Source organism: Puma concolor, chromosome E4 (assembly GCF_028749965.1).
Source record: "Puma concolor isolate L17-30 chromosome E4, mPumCon1.1.hap2, whole genome shotgun sequence".
NCBI lineage: Eukaryota > Metazoa > Chordata > Mammalia > Carnivora > Felidae > Puma > Puma concolor.
In genome coordinates this window covers 67,097,539-67,115,935 of record NC_141683.1, presented here as the reverse complement: position 1 = coordinate 67,115,935, position 18,397 = coordinate 67,097,539, and the positions used below count along the sequence as shown (strand labels likewise).

The 18,397-nt window shown below is 42.4% G+C and overlaps 1 protein-coding gene across 8 annotated transcripts in view; it reads left to right on the top strand.

Annotated features, from left to right (window-relative positions):
- The window catches only part of AHCTF1 (AT-hook containing transcription factor 1), an 80,509-nt gene that overhangs the window by 32,600 nt on the left and 29,512 nt on the right, over positions 1–18,397 (top strand). For 5 of the 8 annotated variants that reach the window (XR_015246300.1, XM_086694378.1, XM_086694382.1 and 2 more), the window contains 14 exons: positions 508–658; positions 2,016–2,148; positions 2,235–2,416; positions 3,070–3,131; positions 4,010–4,138; positions 7,420–7,510; positions 8,773–8,862; positions 11,074–11,214; positions 11,841–11,945; positions 12,822–12,915; positions 14,267–14,390; positions 14,527–14,583; positions 15,392–15,538; positions 16,083–16,270. Coding sequence is in view for 7 of the 8 variants with exons in the window: in XM_086694378.1 (XP_086550504.1) it covers positions 508–658; positions 2,016–2,148; positions 2,235–2,416; positions 3,070–3,131; positions 4,010–4,138; positions 7,420–7,510; positions 8,773–8,862; positions 11,074–11,214; positions 11,841–11,945; positions 12,822–12,915; positions 14,267–14,390; positions 14,527–14,583; positions 15,392–15,538; positions 16,083–16,270 (1,694 nt within the window). In the remaining variant the exon portion in view is untranslated. The remainder of the gene's footprint in view (positions 1–507; positions 659–2,015; positions 2,149–2,234; positions 2,417–3,069; positions 3,132–4,009; positions 4,139–7,419; positions 7,511–8,772; positions 8,863–11,073; positions 11,215–11,840; positions 11,946–12,821; positions 12,916–14,266; positions 14,391–14,526; positions 14,584–15,391; positions 15,539–16,082; positions 16,271–18,397) is intronic. The other 3 variants (XM_086694379.1, XM_086694380.1, XM_086694381.1) reach the window with 3 other exon arrangements.

Genomic DNA, 18,397 nt, shown 5'->3' with positions numbered 1-18,397 from the left:
GTGTCTGTGTGTAATTTTGATGGTTAGTCCAGTTTACGCTGCAGCCCAAAGTACGGGGTTCCCACGTTTGATAACGGCTTTAGATTTGTTGGTGACCATTTTCGAGACACTAAATTTAGCCTCGTGTGTTGTGTGCTATGTAAAATTCCAGAGCCCTGTTCAGTGATTTGTTCTCTTTATTCTTTAACTTTTTGTGTTTCCTTTGTATCGTGTGAAAAATGTTTAAATTTGGAGAACGTTTATTTTTTAAAGTTTATTCTGAGAAAGAGTGGGAGGGGCAGAGAGAGAGGGAGAAAGAGAGAATCCCAAGCAGACTCTGCACTGTCAGCACAGAGCCTGATGTGGGGCTTGAACTCACAGACCGTGAGATCATGACCTGAGCCAAACCAAGAGTCGGCTGCTTAACTGACCGAACCACCCAGGCGTCCCAGATTTGGAGAATTCTTAACTTTTGAATGACTTTTTGCCTAGAATTCTATTAAGATTTGCGTACGTTTTATCTTTCAGGGGCTAGAGTACTGTGAAGAGAGATACACACTGGACCTCACGGGTGGCATGTTTCCTTTGAGGGGACAGACTAGTAATACCAAGCTGTTGGGCTGCCAGAGTATAGAGAAATTTCGATATCATGGCGACAGAGAGGAAGGTATGAGTGAAGGTCAGTTAAAAAGTGCTCTTAATATATATCATGTGCAATGCCTGATGTTAAGATTTATCTTGACGTAAGATTTATGACAGTTACTGCTTTTTAGAGTTCATACTCCTGGCAGTTAACAAATTGAGATACTAATTATGGAAATTTATTTAGGTCTGTCTGAGCTCCTAGGTATTTCTTACTCTCCACATTGCCGTACGGAACTCAAGAATGGAGTAGATTCGGAGACCCTTAATGAAGGAGCCTTGTATTTTCGTCCACCTCTCTCTAAACGGACAAAAATGGCCTCTGGTTTTGACCAGAATGAAGAGGCTGTGAATAATGCTTCCCTCTGTGTATTTTTGAGACCTGCCTTGGATGCCTTTAATTTTTCTGTTTCCTTTCGTGTCCTCCCTTCTTCCTGGTAAACAAGCCTTGCTTAGTCACGGTTGCAGAGAGTTTAGAATCCAGCGCGGATTCGGATCCCAGCGGTGTCACTAGTTGTGACCTTTGACAAATTATGTAACATTTCTGAGCCTCCCTCTCCCCATCCGTGAGTGGAATAATACAGTTGTACGTTCTGCAGCAGGCAGTCGGGAGGATTGAGTGGGACCGTGGGAGGGGTTCGTGCAGTCCCGGGAATTGCACTAGGGCCGTATTTGTGTCGGTGGTCTTACTGGGGTTCATCCTCAGGGACACTTCATCCGTCCTGAGCGTGTCTTCTGTTCTTGTCCCACGTCTGTAGGTGGTCCAGTCATCACATCGAGTTACAAATGCCCCAGGCAGAGCTCTCCACCTCTTCTCACTGCCCCCGCCCCTCTTCCGCTTTGTTTCCTGTTTGTCAGGTCTCAGACGTTTGCTTCTTTCTCTCCTGTTGTTTTCTCTCACTTTGTTTCTGACTTTCCATCCCACAGCCACCATCCAAGTCCTTGTCTTTCCTCCCTTTACCATACAGCTGGCTCAGTCCTTCTCAGCTAGAATTCCTCTGAGGAATTAAGCCCAGCGCCTAGGCCGCCCGTCGTGGCTATTGAGATTCTCTGGTACTAACTGTGTTCCGTTGTTGGTACAATACTCATCCAAGTCATTTTCTGTTTTCTACCTCCACTGCATCAAAGTTGCCAAAGCGTTAAGTGAGAATAAGCCAGGATAGAACTTTTCTGATGCGTACTTTTTAATAAGATCTTCTTGAAATAGGGAAACAGTTAAGATACAAGTGAATGTCACTCTCCTTACAGAATGAACGATAGAAGTGTGCTCTGATATATCAAATAGCAGTTGAGACTCCTTAATTTGTGAGAAAACGTTGCTGAAATTTTATTCGGGGTAATTTTACTTTGCAATGATTTATTTCATTTTTTAAAACTACGTGCTTTTCTTTCAGCGCTGTCTCCTGACACCAGTGTTTCAGTCTTTACCTGGCAGGTGAATGTATACGGACAAGGGAAGCCTTCTGTGTACCTGGGGCTTTTTGACATAAATCGTTGGTATCATGCGCAAATGCCAGACTCGCTAAGGTATGATTTCTCTCTCTTTTTCTCCTTCTCGTATTTGTATGTGTAGCCGCTCGGTGACTTCATGATTTTGTAAAATTTTCTTGTAGATCAGGAGAGTATCTGCATAGTTGCTCCTATTTTGCATTGTGGTCACTGGATTCTGTCGTGAGTAAGGCTTCCCCACACTACATCTTGGATGTGCTGGTGCACGAGAGAAGCTTGAGTCGAGGAGTGCCTCCCTCGTTCCCACCTCCTGAGCAGTTTTTTAGCCCAAGTACTTACAATTTTGGTATGTATTTCCTTAACATGACCTTTCAAGAAAAATCACACGTGTCTGCGTGTTGGTGCGAAATACGTATATGTATAGTATGCGTGTGCATATACGTACGGTACACATACAGTGTGTGGTATGCACGTGTACGTAATTACCTGCTCAGGTCTCATTACCGATGGTTAATATATGGGCAGCTGAGGAAATTCATTTGATACGTACATGAGAAATTCAATACTTAGGTGTTATATAAAGAAAGTATCACTATTTTGAATTTGTTAGAAAAGATAACTGTTACTTACGGTGCAGCTTGGTATCTTGCCAGGAGAAGAGAATTATTTTATTTATTTATTTTTTAAAGTTTATTTATTTTGTGAGAGTATGCATATGCAGTCAGGGGAGGGGCAGAGAGAGAGAGAGAATACCAGGCAGGCTCCGTGCTGCTAAGAGCCCAACGTGGCCCACGGACCGCGAGATCATGACCGGAGCCGAAATCAAGAGTCGGACACTTAACCAACTGAGCCACCCGGGCGCCCCGTTTTTAAATTTATTATATGCAATGATCTTGATAACCTTGCCTACCAGCCTCTTGTTAGGGTAAATTTTGTTGTATTAGTGCCATCTAAAAATCTAATATGTGAGCGGATATTTTGTCATCTTTTTCTTTTTAGATGCCACTTGTTTATTAAACTCAGGAATTGTTCGTATAACTTGTAACGGCTTTCACAAGGAGGTAGGTGGCAACTAACGCTGTGGACAGAGTGTCTTATCGGGCTAAAGTCAGGTCGTGGATGTGAGCTGCATTTAGTGTTAATTGTACAAACTGTTGTTTCGGCTCAAGTGGAAGGTCCCGCTAGGTTTGTGATGTTGGCAGCCGGTGCCGTTAGTTACTGACAGCCTGTTCTGGCAATCTGCCAGAAGAGGGTTGGGCTGTTTTTGGCAGCTTTGTGTGGATGTCGGCTGCTTGAACCTTAAGGATAATAGCGAAGTAGGTCAGTGCCTTCACCACATCCCTTTTTGTCCGTCCTCTTAATTCTCCTCTTTCTCCTCAGGAAGCTTATGAATAAAGGAAGTAACGCAAAGAAGGTACCTAGGACGGTGCCTGGCAGAGTGGGCGATGACTGATGTTGAAAAATACTTTTCTGGGGAAACACAAAATGGCAGATTTTTAAATGGATAATCGGCTAGATGTGCATGAATGCCGTATTTATACTTGATATTAGATCCTTTCACGTCAGATCAGGAGGAACAAACTGCCGGGGGCAGTGAGGGGGCCTGGGCGGTGGGGGGGGGGGGGGGGGTGTTCATTTAGATCTGTCACCAAGTCTGTCAGCTTTAGGGAAGGAGTAGGGTTATCTTTCATAAAAAGAAAAAGTGACCTACAATGCCCTCATCAGTAATACTATTTATAACTAATGAGCATTGGTTTAGCTCAAGAACCTTATAAACCCTGTTCCTTGGCAGAAGTGTAAAAATGGAGTCTTTTGCAATTTCCATTCAGCGTCTTTTAGTTTTATTCAGAATATTAAGTGTAAAGTAAGGTGATTAGCTTATTAATTATTCTTAAATTTGGTTGTGTATTTTTTGATGTTTATTAATCGATCTTTCCAGACTTTGACTTTTTTAAAGAAATCAGGACCATCCCTCAGTGAATTCATACCTGATGGTTATAATCGATGTCTTCTGGCTGGCCTTCTGTCACCGAGACTTGTTGATATTCAGCCTTCCAACTTAACTCAGGTGAGGTGGTTGCTAACTCTTGTTTACTTTGGGTCATAGATTATTAGCTTCTATTGTAATAAAAGTCTACTAGATCATTTCTGCGAAGGTAGGTTAGGTGATGTGACGCTCACGCCGCGTGATCAGTAGCTGTGGTCTTGGGTGTGGCTTACGTCACATACTCCCAGGACTCATTAGCCGTAACTCGGCCCCGGGTTCACTTAGCTCTATGGGAGGATATGGGACAGGAGGCACCCCATGGCGGCCTCAGGCTTGTCCTGAGTGGAAGCTGTTAAAACAGACTGGGGGCCATTTTCTGGCCCCTGTGAGAACAGCACTGGTGCAAGAGCGTGAGACCAGGCGAGTCAGGGATTGAAACTGCCTTTCCCTGCCAAATGCTTCAGCTTGGTGATAGCAGAGAGCCAACTGTTCGTCGTCCTCAAGGACTTGGGCGCTCTAAGTGCTCCATTTAACCCTTTTACTTTAGGAAACTTCATACTGATTATTTTTTTTCTAATTACATACTGTCAAATTAAGGCAATATCTTAAAACTTTGACATGAGAGGGGGTGCCTGGGGGGTTCAGTCGGTTAAGCGTCCGACATCGGCTCAGGTCATGATCTCACAGTCTGTGAGTTCGAGCCCCGTGTCATGCTCTGTGCTGACAGCTTGGAGCCTGGAGCCTGCTTCAGATTCTGTGTGTGTCTCTCTCTCTGCCCCTCCCCCACTTGCGCTCCTGTCTTTCTCTCAAAAGTAAACATTAAAAAAAAATTAAAAAAAAAAAAAAAAGACTTTGACATGAGAAAAAATTACCTATAATTCAGCCATGTGGACAAAACAGCATTTAGTGTTTTCTATGATTATTTTAAACCTGGTATTCCAACTCATTTGGGTATTTTCCCCCCAATTATATAAATAATACGTGAATAATTTGAATTTAGAAAATTGGCTAAAGTGTATAGAGGCACATAAATATCGACATTTTGTTGACCATTCCTAGAATAGGCCAGATGACACTGTATTCTTCAGTGATGCATACGTAGAGGTAAAACAAAAAGAAAAGCAAGAAAATGATTCCTTCAGAAGGCAGGGGAGCGGTAGTGGTCACCGTGGGAGATGGTAGGGGGAGGTGGGACTTGCTTCTGATCAGGGAGGAGGAGAGGGAGGTTTCCAGGGGGCTGGCAGTCGCCTCCGTCTAGACCCGGGTCATGGTCTGGGTCATCATCTGTTCGTTTGTGTATATGGTTATGAGGACTTTTTAACTTGTAGCCTTTTTTTCGTATACCTCTTTACATATCCTTTAGTATACATGCAGTACACGAATTGCATGATGTGTATGCAATTTCATATTATTGGCTGATCATTAGTTACATATTTATAGGTTTTACCATTTTTTACTGGGCTGTCTATAGAAATTCTTTATGAAATACACATTTACCCTTTTTGTCAGCAATTTTACAGGTATTTCCCCTGCTGTTTTCTTGATTGTCTTACAGTGTCTTTTGCTACATACAAATTAATATTTTTGTGGTCAAATGTATTTTATAGCTCTGGCTTAAAAAAAACTCTTCCTAACACTTCAAATGTCTCTTTAACATTTAAAGCTTTAATTCATCTTTGTGTATCAAATCACAAAGATAGGATTTTTTTCTTTTTTCCCAGATGATGTTCAGTCTAGCTGTCCTATACCACTTATGAAACAGAACACAGAATGTCCTTTTCCCATGCTACTGAAATACCACATTTATTTGATTTCCTATGTCTGCATGTACTGGGTTTTGTTTCTGGGTTTTAATTTTGTCCTATTCATTTCATTTATTTCTATGCCATTTTAATATACTGCTTTAATATTTGCTAATGCAGCCCTTTTTTTTCTGTAATTTTTGGTCAGTTCATAGGCAGTTTTTTGTATTAGTTATAAGATGATTTTATCCAGTACCTCCATTGGAATTCTTTTTGGAAATTTATTATATTCGCATACTAAATTTAGAGAGAATTGACATCTTTATCAGATCCAAGTCTAAATGGTGCATCTTCCCATTTATCCACGGTTTGTTTTACATCTATGAGCAAGAGTTTATGGTTATTTTCCTACGGACTTCTTTCTGTTTTCATCCGTAAGTGTTCTCTAGTTTTGCTCATTGTGAGTAGAACCTTTTTCCTATATTCATTGCCAAATGGTTGTTGCTAGCACATAAAAATGCAATTGACTTTTGTGTCTTCACTTAATAACTACTTAACTGAATTAGAATCTCTTAGATTTTCAAGGTACGCAGTCGGCAGCAAATCTAGACTCCATTTCTTTTCCCACTCTTGTTTATTTTCTCATACTTGGTAGAACCTCCACAGACTGGAAAAATAATGGTACCAGCAGACATTCTTGTTTTGTCCCTGATTGTAACGTAAATGCTTTAGTGAGTCTCCTTTTAGAATTGTGCTTTTCTTCATTTGGGGAAACCTTTATCATATCGTAGCCCCCTGTATTCCTGTGTGACTCATCTGTTTATTCATGCAATTCATTGTTAAAAGAATGGATGAATGAAATTCATCGAGTTCTTTGATATTAAACGTGACTTACGATATTTTAAGTAACACATTTATTAAGACATAACTCCTATACTTTACGTCACCTGTTTAAAGTGGCTAATTTAGTGGTTTTGAATAAATTCCTGGAATCGTGCGCCCGGCCCCACATTCGGTTTTAGAACATTTTTCTCGCCTCCACAAAAACCCCCATACTGTTTCCTTGCCCTCCGTTCCCCAGCCTTTGATAACCGTTGATCCGCTTTCTGTCTTTGCAGACTTACTTATTCTAGAAACTTCACATTTGTATGAATTTCAGGTTCACTCTGTGGTAGCAGACACCAGTACTTCGTCCTGTTTGATGTCTGTACAGGATTGTGCCACGTTTTGTCCATCCGTTCTTTACTCGGTGGGCATTTGGCTTGTTTTCAGTGTGGGACTATGACGAGTAACGCGTTGTGTACACTTTTGGTGTGGGCGTGCGTCTTCATTTCTCTTGGGTGTGAAATTGCCGGGTTGCGAGGTGACTCCGTATTTACGACTGTTTCCCCAAGTGGCTTTTACCGTGTTACATCCCTGCCACCGGTGTGCGAGGATGGTAGTTAGTTCACGTCACCAGCTGTGTGTTCTTGTCTGGCTTTTTGTTTAGAGCCACCTAGTGAGTTAGGAGTTTTTAAGCCTTTATCCGTTTGTATTATTGAACTTGCTATCTCTGAGTCTGCGGTCAGTGGTCCTTTATCTTCATTTCTTCTTTTTCTTCTTTTAACGTGTGTGGTTTAGGAAGAACAGTTAGAAGCTATACTGTCAGCAGCAATCCATACGAGTTCGCTGGGACTTTTGACTGGATGTATCAAAAAGTGGATAGCAGAAGGTAAGATTTCAGTTTTTAACAAATAGAAAATTACTTTTGTATTTTAAAATTTTTAAATTATTCAGTTTGGGGAGGGGTGAAACTTTATTTTGAGATAATTGCACATTGACATTGTAGCTTTAAGACATTATGTAGAGGTCCCGTGTACCCTTTCAGCACCACCTTCCCCCGGCAGGGTCTGGGAGACCTCTGGTACAGCACCTCAGTCAGGACCCCCACGTTGCCCTTTTCATAGCCTCGCCTGCCTCCCCCGATCCCCACCCCTAACCCCTGGCAGCCACCAATCTCTTCTCTACTTCCATAATTTTGTCATTTCAAAAATGTTCATGGGGCACCTGGGTGGCTCAGTCGGTGAAGTGTCTGACTTTGGCTCAGGTTATGATCTCACGGTTTGTGAGTTCTAGCCCCGCATCGGGCTCTGTGCGGACAGCTCGGAGCCTGGAGCCTGCTTCGGATTATTTGTCTCCCTTTTCTGTCTCCCCACTCGTGTACTCTCTCTCTCAAAAATAAACATTTTTTAAGAAGTTCATAAATGTAATTATATAGTACATAATCTTTGGGATTGACCCTTTCACTCAGCAAAAGTCTCTGGAAATTTCTTCCCAGTTGCGTGTATCCCCCTTTTTACAAGCATAAACTCCACATACACATTATTTTTGTTCTGAATCATTTGAGAATAAGTTGAGGACATCATGTTTCTTTACTTGTGAGTAACATTTCAGTATTATTTCCAGAAACAAGAACTTTGATTACCAAACCACTTTGTACTTCTAAAAATCAGGAACACCTTGATACGTGTGATTATTTGATCTCCAGACCTTACCGGGATCTTGTCAGTCATGTCAGTCACATCCTTTGTAGCATTTATAGGGGTAGGGAATCCAGAATATACTCTGTGTTTAGGTTTTGTGTCTTTTTGATTTCTCTTTATCTTGTATAATTAATTCCTAGGCCTTTATCTTTGAAGAAAAGACTTTGACTTCTTTAAAAAATATAAGCCTGTTATTTCATAGACAGCCTCCCAATGTATATTTGTTCATCTTTCCCCAGGATTAGTTGCAGGCTCACATGTTTCGCAGCAGCGCTCCTTAAATTGACGCGCTCCTTGCCGTTTCATGAGGGTGTGGCGCCACTTTGTCTCTGTTACTGTTGAACTTAACCTTGCTCGCTTGGTCAGGGTGGCTGCTCTCTTTTCCCACTGAAGTTACTAATTCTTTGTAATTAATAATTCTTTATTTTTTCCGTTGATATTTGCAAATAAGAACAACCAAATTCTGCTGCTAATCTGCGCTTTGTGCTCGAATGGACATGGAATAAAGTGATTTTCACAAAAGAGGAATTTGACAGACTATGTAAGTATTACATTAAAAAATTAACCTTGGTTTATGTGTTAAGTACCTGACAACTTTTCATCAGTTTGAAGTTGTGAACTTTTTAAAGAACTGTCTGAAGAAAAGTATTTCTTTTTAAATTGGGGTGACAATTACTGTTTTTGTTTGATTTTTTAAAGATTTTTTTGTGGGGGGGGGGGGTGGCGCCTGGGTGGCTCAGTCAGTTGAGCTTCCAACTTTTGATTTCGGCTCAGGTCACGATCCCAGGGTTGTGGGTTCGAGCCCCGTGGCAGGCTCCACACTGACCATGGAGCCTGCTTAGGATTCTCTCTCTGTCTCCTCTGCTCCCTCCCCCACTTGCACTCTCTCTCCCTAAAACAAAACTGTTTTGAAAATTAAAAAAGCTCTTATTTTTAATTTCCACACCCAACGTGGGGCTCAATCTCACAACCTCCAGATCAAGAGTCACACGCTTGCCCCAACCATGTCGGGCTCTGTGCCGTCAGCTCGGAGCCTGGAGTCTGCTTGGGATTCTGTGTCTCCCTCTCTCTCTCTCTCTGCCCCTCCCCCACTCACACTCTGTCTCTGTCAAAAAATGAATAAACGTTAAAAAAGAAAAAGAGAGGGTCACACACTCCACCACCACTGCGCCAGCCAGGTACCCTGACAAAATTCTGTTTTGAGCAAGATTTTGCAACAGATTGTCAAACTGGCAGCATGTTAGTATGTGTACAGTACCAAGTTTCAGGATTATATCTTATTTTTGATCTTACAAGATTAATTTATAAAACATGCTGATGATGGAGTTAGAATATGCCAGGTAACTTCAGAAGCTCCTCTGTTTTTTCATTTTCCATGTAAATATATTTATGACTATAAAAAGGCTGAATAGGAGGGCAAAGAACTCCTCTGTCTTCTACGAGCAGATGTTTTATCAGTCATTCAAAGTCCTTTTTCTTAACAGTTTTGCGTATTCACTGTACATTGAGTTGTGAGGTGTCCTGTGAATATCAAACGCTATACCTAATTAGTGCAAAAATAATGGAATAATGTGATTGCCCTGTATATGAAAGTAAAATTTAAGTTTTAGATGTATATGTCTTTGTTATTTGTATCATCGTGTTAGTGATGAATGAACAAATGGACTTCTTAAGTAAATTGCTCTTCGTAGAAGATTTTTAAGTTTTTTAGGAAGACGTGAGGTTCTATAGTATTTTTAGGGCATACTTAATGAAATAACAAACATGAAATAATTTTAAATATTTTGGCAATCACTTAGTATAGTTGAAGTGAGGGACAAACACTGGATAATCCAGAGTCAGGGTAAAAATGTACTTTTTTGAAAGGAAAATATTTTTAGAACTCGTTATGGTTATGTAATTCATGTAAAAAAATTTCAAATCAGTTCACAAATCGTATGCCTTCATTATACTTAAGAGTATAATGTGGTGCTTCAGGCTTGAACTTGGTAACTCAGCCGTTATTGCTGCCTTCAACTTCCGTTATTGGTTTAATGGGTTGTTTTTTTTTTTTTTAAACCTATAATGTAATTAAAATACAAAGCATAATATTTTAAACATCGGAAGTAGAGCGTATCATTTGAGGAAGGGTTTCTGCTTAAGATACTTGTTGCGTGGTTAGTCACGCATGAAATATTAACGAGATTAAATTTTATCTAAAAGATGTGACCAGTCGCAACTAAAATACCCATTTTTTTCCCCAAAAAATGAATTTATAAACTCCATCTTGAGTTTGAAATGAAAAGACAGCCAAATCTACAACGAATTGTAACAGGCGTGCAATTTATCGTCATAAGTCTTCATCTGAGGCTCCAGTCTGCTGTCTCGCTTCTGAAGACTGGAGGTGGAAGGAATGCTCTTACAAAATACTAGTCACAAAACAACGCTGTACGTAAAAGATCTGCTGTAAAGGACTTACTTGAAGGAGAAGTGTTTGATGAACTAACTTCCAGTGAATCTGAAGTTGACTCTAGATCGCCTTCCCCTCTTCACATATTGCTTATTACCCCGTTCTGCCTCTTAAAAAAAATAGTAATTTGGATTTGTCTCTTCTGGGGTTCTTGAGGTCATGTGCCGTTTCAACCTTGTGTTTGGCAAATCTCACAATGTATAGACTAAGTCTGTGGCCGATACGAGTTTGAGAAACCTTGCATTTGCGATTTTAATTCATACTTATTGTGTCAAAACGCATCTTGTATTTTATCCTTGGAAGGTACACCATTATTTGATGGCTCGTGTCGCTTCATCGATTCGCAAACCATACAGTCCCTCCAGCAGTGCCGTTTGCTTCTTAGCAACCTTAATTCGGTCTTAAACTGTTTCACGAGAGAGGCCCAAGACATCACCGAGAGAGGTGTGCGCTTTATCTTTTGTAAATGAATTTTTATTTCAGTTTTACTTCTTGGCTTCGAGAAAGAATAAACCTCCGTGTCTTAGATACATCATTGTGCAGAGGCTCTTGTTTTGTAACGAAAACTACAGAATGTTATTCGATGTGCCGTGAACTCCTGCTTAAATAAGCTTGGGAAATTTGGGTTAAACTTTCTGATTGTTGAGGCAGAGTACATACTGACGGTAGAGTTTCGAATTCTTATTCGTTTTTATTCACAGAGGTCATTGTAAATTTTTTGTCTCCGTTTGCCATTTAAACAAAACACGCAGTTTCATTTAAAGGCCTGGTTTGAGCAGCCTATGTTAATATTACTGTACTAGTTTGTATTAATGTCTAAATTTGGCTTCTGAAACTAGGTAGATGGAAGCATAGCTAAGGTGGAGGCCTTTCCCTAAAATGTCTGCTTAGTAAGTTACTTATTTTAGCATTTTGGAGATTACTTGTTCAAGCGAAGTGTGTTCAGAAATACACATATATCGTTCAAAGTCTCCGAATCATTAGTTTTTGAGAACCGTCTAGTGTCTTGATTTTTCGTTTGTGATTGACAAATTGCAAGTTGCACATCTGGTGTTCGACCTCCCCCGCAGGCCTTCTGGACCTCCACAGGAAGTGCCTGGTCACCCGGCTCATCTGCCGGTACACACAAGTGGTGCTTTGGTTCTGCCGCTCCGGGCTGCTACCAGAGGGCTTAGGTAAAAGATTTACATAACCCGTGGATGGGCGTGGACACGGTCTTAAATCCTTATAACTTGTTTGTTCTGGGGTTTCAGATTTCCTTTCTCCCACCACCTCACTTACGTTTTCTCCTGTTCTCACTTCTGAACGTTCTTCCTCACTTTGTGTCTGGAGAGCCTCGCCCCGTGCCGTTCCCAGGCGTCCACACACTATTTATTGGGCTGAATGACACGAAACTTGGCTTCCGAAAAAGGGTCCAGCGATATCACCAGCTCTGTTTAGATCCATTCACCCGTGGGTTTTCTATTCTAATTTGCTGATGTTTTTCTCCTTAAGAGTTCTTTTAATATGGTTATTAACCAGTATTATTTGCCATCTGTTCAATGTCTCCTTTTAGCTAATAATTTATGCCAGTACCAAGAATTTGAGGATTTGACTTTTGCCATGTTTGTCTAGAGCACTTCCAAAGCCTCTAACTTCTTGCACGTCTGGGGCACACGTTAGATTCTGTTTAGAAGTGCTTCTGTCCTGTGCGTAATTGCTTTGATCTTACTCTTTCTTTATGCTCTTTGATTTTTACTTAAATAGTCGCCGTTGCTGGCTTTCAGATGATCATTTGTGATTAAGGGAGTAGAATCATTTTCTGGAATGGCTTTTCCAGAGTTTTAAGCCAGCACCCTTGTTTTTTCAGACTGTCACGAGAGACTGTTTTCTCATTTGTGTATCTGCTAATTTACTTACTTCATTTAAGTAAATTTATTACTTAAATTGAGGAAACCTTCAGATTAAACAACATCATATGATTTTAGTAAAACGTTAATATGTGTAACCTTGAGTATCGTTGGGAAGTTTTGGAAATCTTACCAGCCTCCCCCCCCCCAACCAATATTTAGATGATGCCGTGCACCTGCCCCGCTTATGCTACAACTACCCCGTCATCCAGAACTACTACACCAGCCGTCGACAGAAGTGTGAGCGTCTGTCCAGGTACAGTATATCCGGAACCTTCCAGAACATTTTAAGAATCACTTTCGTAAGAAGTCTCCCTACCTCAGAACAGAATTCGTCGCGCTACAAAAGCTGAAATCGTGGAATTCTTAAGTATGGTGACAGGATTTGTTGCCAGCCTTATTATTTTAGTTGTAACGTTTGCTTGTCTGCCTTGACCTAAGGGTTACCACCTTTACTCTATAACTCAGTATTTCCTAATTTAAAGTAGTTCCCACAATTGGTTTATCAGAGGAGATTCTGTAGTGTAAGCGTGTATTTTTCCTGAGAATTCGTATTCAGGAAAAGAGTAGAAGCTCCGAGTCCTCAAAACATAAAACATACCACCAGTTAGGCATGTTACGTTATTTCCACTAACAGCTGTGGTTTGACACTTCACCCACTTTTTTCTGTTTTTCTTATTTCCTTTATTTCTTTTGAAAACACGTGACTGTTTGCCTCATTGGTTCCTTTGAAATAAAGAAGTAGAAGTACTAGAAGCAAGAGCAGTGAGTGAGCCTTGGTTCTGCCTCTGGACTTAGAGCGCCTTCTCCCTTGGGCCAGAGCAGCTTCGTGGTAGCATAGCCCGCAGCACTGACCGCGCTGGCTCACGCAGGCACAGGCGCAAGGTCACGGTCGCCCAGAGATCAGTGCCTTTGGTGCGTGGCAAGTGTGGAGTCCGGTGCTTAAGAACTAATCTCGGAGACAGGCGAGGACTTGGGAGACTTACTAGGCATATCTGAAAATTCTGGATCTGTTATTGCTAAGAGTGTGTGTCCCTGAGCGGATTTGCTAAGCTTTCTGGTCCTGTTTGTCACAAAGTTACACAGTCAGTATGGCTGCAGACTGAGCAGCTGCCCGCCCCCAGGAGCAGTGTTCTTCGAGGAGGAGGCAGGCACTGTGTCTGCCTCTCGCCTCATAGGTGCACAGCGAGGCAGTGGTGAAGAGATCGCTGGGGCCAGAACCCCCTGGGTGATGAAACTGAGGGCCTGGCTCTTTGACCCTGAACTGCAGCACGTTTTCACCAATGGGCTGCCATGCTCTCTCGGGCTGTAAAACCCAGAATCGCTTCAGGCACCTGGCGGGAGGGACCCGGTTCTCCTCCGGACCTGACCTTCACACACTGGCTTGTTGGTGCCCCAGCCAGAGGCGTCTTCGGGGTCTAGCTGGTTCTTGATGACTAGAGCTCACCTGGTGCTAAACGGGGCCCTGTTGTCGACTCTCTGGATTGTTGGGATTGTGATGCTTATTGTTCTGATAATACTAAGTAATTATTTAGATAAAACTAAATTATTTAGGTAATACTAAATAAGTTAATACTAAATAATCGTGAATGTTGCCCTTCTTGCAGAGGGAAGTGGAATCCTGATTACTTGATGATTGACGGAATGGTTTCTCAGTTAGGAGATGGCGTGGAGAAGCTGTGGAAACGGGATGAAGGAGGCACAGGAAAATACCCCCCCACCAGTCTACATGTAAGTGCCCGACAACAGAGTTGGGGGGAGGGTGTCGTGCTTAGCCCTATATTTCACACCTGGCACAGGCTCGGGAAACCAAGGAGCCTGAGTGAACGAATATATAAGGCACACCGGATGTTTTATCCTTTTGTAGGCACTGCTGGACATATACCTCCTAGACGACGTTACCGAAGCGAGCAAACACGCTGTCGTATCCTTTAAGCGCTGTCAAGTAATTCACGCGTTACCCGAATCCTCAGATTTGAGAGTGGTGGGAACCTCGCGCATCTAAAACCAGTCTCCAGTTCACATCTGAAACTTCTCTAAAGGAAGGTTTCCTAACCCGGGGTCCGTTGGTTGGGTTCAGAGGGTCCGTCGCGGACCTGAAACCATGCAGAACTGTGTTTGGTGTTCAATTTTCTAGGGATAGCGTCCACAGTTCTCCTCGACTGGACCATGTGTCCCAGACGTTCCCAGCGTTAGAACAACGGCTCCAAAACATGGCCGGCCAGATGCTCTTTCTTAGGTCACCTTCTGTGTTCAGTACGAATACATGAGAAGTTAGCTTAATACTACCTTAGGTATTGGCTGGCTTGGAGCCCGGTGGTCTTTGCAGTAATATTTTTGTGCTAACGTCAGTTTCTTTATCTAAAAACGTGTAGTTCCATTCGTGATTTATAACAGAGATGATGCGCTTGCTTAAGCTGCTGGGTTTTGCTGCCTAACTGGAATTTTGTCTGTGGCTCTGCTTCTTCAGTTTGCCTGTAAGCCACTGGCTTCCTTAAGCAAGTGTGCTTAGTTCATCTCCTTCGTGGTGGTACTTGCTGTTGAGAACGAGTGAGGTCGGTTGTAGGACTGGCTAGGCCCACGTTTCATAAAACTACCACGGTTGGTTATCCGTCCGGGCTTTCCGAATGCCAGACGCAGCCCCTTCGAGCCTCTTTGCTGTTGCTGCCTAACACAATTAGACGTGTGGGAGTTTTCTTCTTGTTTATTGCCCTTAATCCTCTTTTTTAAAGACCATTTATTTGTTACTCGATATCATGTATTCCTTCCCCAACAAAACAGATGCTTGCATCGAATCATTTCCGACCGCCTTTGCCATTTCTTGGGGCCAGGTCAAACTTATCCAAGGGTTTTGGCTGATAGATCATAATGACTATGGGGTAAGTCTGTTCACTTAGAATGTCAACGTTCGTAAACTATTAGGATTTTAGAAAGAAATACATAGCTGGATTAAATGTGATGTTACAGATACGATACAGTCTGCTTTTAGAGGTAATTTAAGGACTCCGTTCAATCAGTGCCTTTACCAAGCACTATTTATCCAGTGAGGATACAAAGATAAAACAGTTTCAACCCCAGGTTCCGTACTATCCAAAGAAGGAAAGAAATAATAAGCGATTGCTAGTAGCGCAAATACGGAGCATTGTTCTGTCGGAGATACACTAGGTGTGTTGCTGTAGGAGGCAGAGTTCGGCATTGATGCGTGACGGTGGTGGTGGAAAGTTTTTTATAATAGCTTAAATGAGGCCTCAAAAGAATGAAGCTTTTACTTAAAACACACCATGTGTTCAAGTAGACCTTTACAGGTTGCATTTAAACTGCTTTTTGTGGCTGTAGCGTTGCCTGTCTTTGTAAAGGTCGGCTACCTTGTCTAAATGCAGCGCGTCACGTTTGTATTTAGCGACTCTCATGTCCTCTTTGCAGAGCGGCTTGGACCTTCTGTTTCACCCAAGTACTGCAAAACCTGTGTCGTGGCAGCATTCAAAGATTATTCAAGCCTTCATGAGCCAGGGTGAGCACAGACAAGCCCTCAGGTACATTCAGACCATGAAGCCGACGGTGTCCAGCGGCGATGACGTCATCCTTCACCTCACTGTTCTGCTTTCTAACAGGTGAGTCCGCATTTTGAAACCACAGTCAGACTCTGGATTATACGTCAGTAAATCAGCGGTATATAATCTCGCTTTGGTCGCATCACGTCATATTCATTCTTAGGGTTCTTCATCTCTTGGCGTTACGAAGAAATGTGCAAAAACCTGTCGTCATAGGAAAGGATGAATAAGGAGTAAAGGGAAACAAAGCTGAGGTTTAAAGTTCCATCTGTTGCCAGGGCGCCTGGGTGGCTCACTCAGGTCGTGATCTCACGGTGCTCCGTGTCGAGCTCGCCACTGTCAGTGCGGAGCCTGCTGGGGATTCTCTCTCTCCCTCGCTCTCTGCCCCTCCCCCACTCACACGCATGTGCTCTCTCACACTTGAAAAAATACTTGATTAAAAAAATTATATCTGGGGGCGCCTGGGTGGCGCAGTCGGTTAAGCGTCCGACTTCAGCCAGGTCACGATCTCGCGGTCCGTGAGTTCGAGCCCCGCGTCAGGCTCTGGGCTGATGGCTCAGACCCTGGAGCCTGTTTCCGATTCTGTGTCTCCCTCTCTCTCTGCCCCTCCCCTCTTCATGCTTTGTCTCTCTCTGTCCCAAAAATAAATAAACGTTGAAAAAAAAAATTAAAAAAAAAAAATTGTATCTGTTGCTAACTGGCTGTATTGGCAGTCGGCCACATGGACGGTTGGGGTTTGAGTAGCTGAAGAGGGGCCAAAAATAGGAAGGATGAAGTCATCCTGAGTTGTAAAATCAGGTTGGGTAATCTTACATACTTGAACCAGATTTGAGCACGTGATATCTTTGCATTGCCTCTTGCCTTTGCCTTATTTTAACGTTCTCTAATCAGTGTGGTATTTGCCGTTTATATTACAGCAATATATGTATATATTGCTGCAGTTATTTGATCTGTCACATTTGTAACAACAAGTTAAATGGCATGATTGGAAATACAACGATCTCATTATTGGGTTTCCTTGTTAACCAAATTAGTTGGGGAAGTTGCTGGGAGCTAATGTTTCTTACTTGGTTGTAACTGTTTTACACAACTCTTTATTTTCCAGTTCTAGCGATTGGCCGCTTTTATATTTTTAGAAAATGGTCACTTTACTCACCACAAATTGTCCTTAATGAACCAAACACCACTTCAGTGCCAGCACTCTGGAAGTTAATGTTTTCTTTGTTCTCTTGGGTTAAACAATGCATCTCTGAGAGGGTTGAATCTCTGCATCTCAGATAGAAGACAAGTTCTGTAGTGTAATCGTGGGTTGGTTAGACAGGTAGAAACTGCCAGTGTCCTCAAAAGTAATGAATTAGGAAGTACTTGTTGAAATGAAATAATTTGGGTTAGCCAGAAGCATTTGGCTGGCTGAATAAATGTGCAGTGAACATTAGAACAAAAAGAAAGGGTTGCCTGGGGGCTCAGTCGGTTAAGCGTCAGGCTTTGGCTCAGGTCGTGATCCCACGATTTTGTGGGTTCGAACCCCACAGTGGGCTCCGTGCTGACAGCTCAGAGCCTGGAGCCTGCTTCGGAATCTGTATCTCACTCTCTCTCTCTGCCCCTTCCCTGCTTGTACTCTCTCTCTCAAAAGTAAACTTTAAAAAAATTTTTTTAAAAAAGAAAAAAATTTTAAAAAGCTAACGGTGATAAATGTTTATTCAATAAATGGGTTCATTATATGCTGACAAGTGCTTTTCAAAAGGTGGGGGGAGGGCTTAAGTAGGGGTGGGAAGAAACAGATATGTGTTTGCTTGTGTGTGTCCAGAACTTCTTAGGAAGGATACATGAGAAATTGTTAGTGATGACTGGGCACCAAGAAGCAGTTTAGGAGGCTGGGAGTCCACTGTGTATCCTTTTGAACCTTGTCAAAGCATGTAAGTATCTTACTGTTGAAAAACAAAAAGCCGCATATTCTCATGACCCTCCCTCCACATGGCTTCGAGCTGCAGGGATACAGGCTCCCCACGTGCCCTCACTCTCCTCCGCAGTTTTACTGAAGAGTTTGGCCTTCACCGTGACAGTCTGTTTCAGGAGCTTTCCCTTCCCCCGGAACCTTGTAGCAGTCCTGTCACTGTAGCAGTGAAGGGGGCCGCTCCAGGCTTCTGTTGGGCAGCGTGGACCCATTGAACACCCCCCACCCCCTTT